Genomic DNA, 4146 nt, shown 5'->3' on the forward strand with positions numbered 1-4146 from the left:
GTCCTTAAGGAATTATTCTTGTGTTTTTCTCCCGGTCTTTTGTGAGGGAGAGAAGAACCCGGTTTATCGGGATTGGGATTAGGGTTTTGAGATTTATGTGGTAGGAAATATGGAGAATGGAATATAAGGGAGTTTGGGATTTAATGTAATTTGGATAAGATGTGAAGTTGGCTAAATTGGAAAGTTGAATAATATGGAGAAATTGGGAATTTAAGGAATTTGGGAATATAATGGGAATGTGGACGTAAATTGGGAAGGTTGGGAATTATATGGGGAGTTGGGGAATTTGTGGGGAAGTTGGCGAAATAGAATGGGAATTTTGGGAGTATGATGGAGATTTTGTGAATAGGAAGGTGATGTTGGACTATAACTTGAGGAAGTTTGGGAATATGATGTTGAAGTTGGTGAGTATGATGGAGATGTTGGTGAATATGAAGGAGAAGTTGGTGAGTAAGCAGGTGAAGTAGGAGAAAACCCTGGAGAAGAGACACCACCAAATCCTGGAGAGGATGGAGATTCCCCGTACGCAGTGAATGGAGATGTAGCTCCGCCATAATCAGCACCACCATAAGCTGTGAAACCACCTGCCATAGCATCGGTGGAACCGGAATCGACTAAAGGTGAGAACATTAATTCGTCCTTCAAATCAATATCAGCATTTACTAGACCGCTTTCGTTACTATATGGTGTTAGACCACCTTCTTGACCATCTTCTAATTCTGTTATCTTTTGTTCTGGCATATACTTAATCAATGATTCTTCATCAATCATAACATCGAATGCACCTGTACCAACAGGTGCCATTTGACCTAAAATTACATTTTCTGAAACACCACGGCAATCATCTAATTCGGCAGAAGCACCAGCTTCAAACAAAATTTCTACTGTTTCTTCAAAAGAACATCTCATCAATGCACCAGTATTAGATCTATTGAAACCATGACGTGTGACGGATGTCAAACTACCTTGTGTAGTCATAACATCGACTAATAAAGCCATATGACGGTAATTAACATAAGAACCATCTGAAGCAATAACGTTGTAGACTTCTCTGTATAAAGCTGCACGACCGGCTTCAATACCTAAAACCTCAGTAATATCAATGAAAGAGTTAGTGTATATTCTAGTTGGATCAACACCAGTAACTGTCATGACTTCCAATAAATTAACACCATCTGTTTCCAAAACCCATTCTGGAACTTTTTCGTATGCACCATTTTCACTTGGCATTTTTCTGTCATATTTCATCATGACAACACGTTCAATATCTTCAACACCACGTAAAGTAATACTTTCTAACATAGTGTTTTCAATCTTTTTCAACATATGATCTTCCTCAGCTTCAGTTTCTGCATCCAATGATTTAGGACGAACGACACGACAACGGATAATTAATTTATCAGCATTATCTTCTGACCAAATAACGAATAAATCATTTTTAAATGTTTCTTTGATTTTTTCACCAACTTGACCCATTGTCAAATCTTTATCATTCATGGCGGCACGATCTAATTCTAGACGCAGTAACCATGGGGATTGGTTGTCTAAGGCCTTTTCTGTTTCATCGTCCAACAATGAGAAATGTAATTGTATAATTTCTTCATCATCTGGAATAACAGTACTACGTGGATCAGGGTCGTAATAAATTTCAGATGCCACTGTAACACTCTTCAATGTAGTATGTTCTATGGCAGATCTAATAAATTTTGCTTTTTCTTGATCAATGGCATATTCCGGCTCTAAGTAGACAGTAGATGAAGGTGTTTTCATATTCTTAGCAACATTTAAAATTTCCTTTAAACGTGGAACACCTGAAGTAACTTTTTTAGATGCGACACCAGCAAAATGGAAAGTATTTAAGGTCATTTGGGTAGCTGGTTCACCAATAGATTGTGCAGCCAAGACACCGACCATTTCACCAGGATGAACTATTGAACGTAAGAATTGTGATTCAATGTTACTCAATACCCAATCAAAAGCTTGTTTAGTCAATCTGTATTCTTCCAGAACTCTACGAGCAGCTAGACGGGAACGTAATAGACAACAGAATAAGGTAATTGCGTCATTTTGAGCCTCTTCAATTATTTTACTCTTGCCTCTCAAGACTAACAACTTACTTTCTAATTCCTTGACACCATAAACAACATCACGAATGGTTAAATCAGATGGCTTTGTATGGTCAATTCTGAAAGTTTGTTGGGCATTTTGAACTATACGTCTGATGTTAACTGGCAACGGCCAATTCTGTTCACCATCAATAAAAACATTTCTCAAGAAACGACGATCATTAACTAGCTGCTTATATTCTTCATCTAACATAGATTGGATCTTGACATCACCTATAATTTCAGAACCAGACTCTAGTAAAGTTGTATCTAGTGAATGTTCGGGGCTCATTAGATCAATTCTATATCTCTTTTCAAATGCTTGATTTGAGCCGCCAATAGTATCAATGGATTGCTTCTCAATGTAGGATGCATCGATACCATCTTCACCATAGACGAATTGGATGACATTACCTAGAGAGTTTCTAGTAGTACTATCATAATGAACCATAATATCTTCCAGAGCTTTAACCAGACGACGTTGAATATAACCTGTCTCTGCAGTTTTAACTGCAGTATCGATTAAACCTTCACGACCACCCATAGCGTGGAAAAAGAATTCTTGTGGTGTCAACCCTCTTAAGTATGAATTTTCAACGAAACCCTTGGATTCTGGAGAATAATCATCTTTAGAGAAATGAGGTAAGGTACGATCAACGAACCCAAACGCAATACGTTTACCTTCAACCGATTGCTGACCAACACATGCAGACATTTGAGCAATGTTAATGAAAGAACCCTTGGAACCGGCACTAACCATTTGCTTGACATTGTTGGTGTCATTTAAGTTAACTTCAGCAAGACGACCAGCTTTGTCTCTGGCTTCATTCAAAAAACGAACAACATTATCTTCAAAGGATTCACGCAATGTCATACCATGCTTAGCTGTTAGTAAATTGGCTTGAGCTTCTTTTGTAACTTCTTCGACTTTCTTTTTAGCTTCTGCGATTGTTTCAGTAATTTCTTTCATAGTTTCACCATCGGCAATTGTATCACCAATACCAGTAGAGAAACCATTATGTAACAACCAAAAGTTGACGACTTTCTGAATATTACCAAACATTTTCGCACAAACCTGAGGACCTTTTTCTCTTGTAACAACATGGATTAAACCACCGCTTGAAGAACCAACAGTTTTCTTATCAACGACACCAAAAACAATTTGACCATCAATAACAAGCATACCATTATCTTTTGGAGAAAGCATTGTAGTACCTTCATCAAATCTTTGCAGGTGGATACCTTTAGGAATAGCAATAGATAAAATTTGTTTACCAGTCCATAATGGTTTTGGCTTTAAAATGGCTGGTTGAGGAATAACACCATCCCAATCAGGAACCCAATATAACATGTTCAAAACTTGATCGAACTCTATAAAGGAATCTCTTAATGTCAGTTTACGAATACCACATAGTGTATCCTGCACAATACCCATACAAGGTTTGTTAGATTGTGGTGAAACAATTTGCATTGGAACTGCACATAATTGAGAAAGTTCTGCTCTAGTTTCTTCTGACTGAGGAACATGTAAATTCATTTCATCACCATCGAAATCCGCATTATAAGGTGAAGTAACAGATAAATTCAGTCTAAATGTTGAATATGGCATAACCTTTACTCTATGCGCCATCATGGACATTTTATGCAAAGAAGGTTGACGATTAAATAAAACTGGGTCATTATCCATGATGTGACGTTCGACTTTCCAACCGTATTGCAATTGGATATCACCTGCTCTTTTACTGTATCTCAAGTCAATACGGTCTCCGTTATCACGAATAACATATTTAGCACCAGGATGTTCATTTGGACCATTACGCACTAACTGTGTTAAACGATCAATATTATATGGAGTTACAACTTCGGGGTATGTTAAAGTTTTAGCTATAGATTTTGGAACACCGACTTGATCCAATTCTAAATTAGGATCACCTGAAATAACTGTTCTTGCAGAGAAATCGACACGCTTACCCATTAAATTACCTCTGATACGACCTTCCTTACCCTTTAAACGGGCACGAATAGATTTAACAGGACGACC

General features: G+C 37.5%; 1 protein-coding gene across 1 annotated transcript; it reads right to left on the bottom strand.

The window, feature by feature from the left end:
* Nucleotides 1-210: 210 nt before the first annotated feature.
* Nucleotides 211-4146, bottom strand: Kpol_162p1 (DNA-directed RNA polymerase II subunit RPB1; the record flags this gene model as incomplete). Its single annotated transcript, XM_001642123.1, has 1 exon — nt 211-4146. A coding segment is annotated over one exon (3936 nt), but the record flags the coding sequence as incomplete, so codon positions are not given.

Source organism: Vanderwaltozyma polyspora, genomic scaffold, assembly GCF_000150035.1.
Source record: "Vanderwaltozyma polyspora DSM 70294 KpolScaffold162 genomic scaffold, whole genome shotgun sequence".
Classification (NCBI taxonomy): domain Eukaryota; kingdom Fungi; phylum Ascomycota; class Saccharomycetes; order Saccharomycetales; family Saccharomycetaceae; genus Vanderwaltozyma; species Vanderwaltozyma polyspora.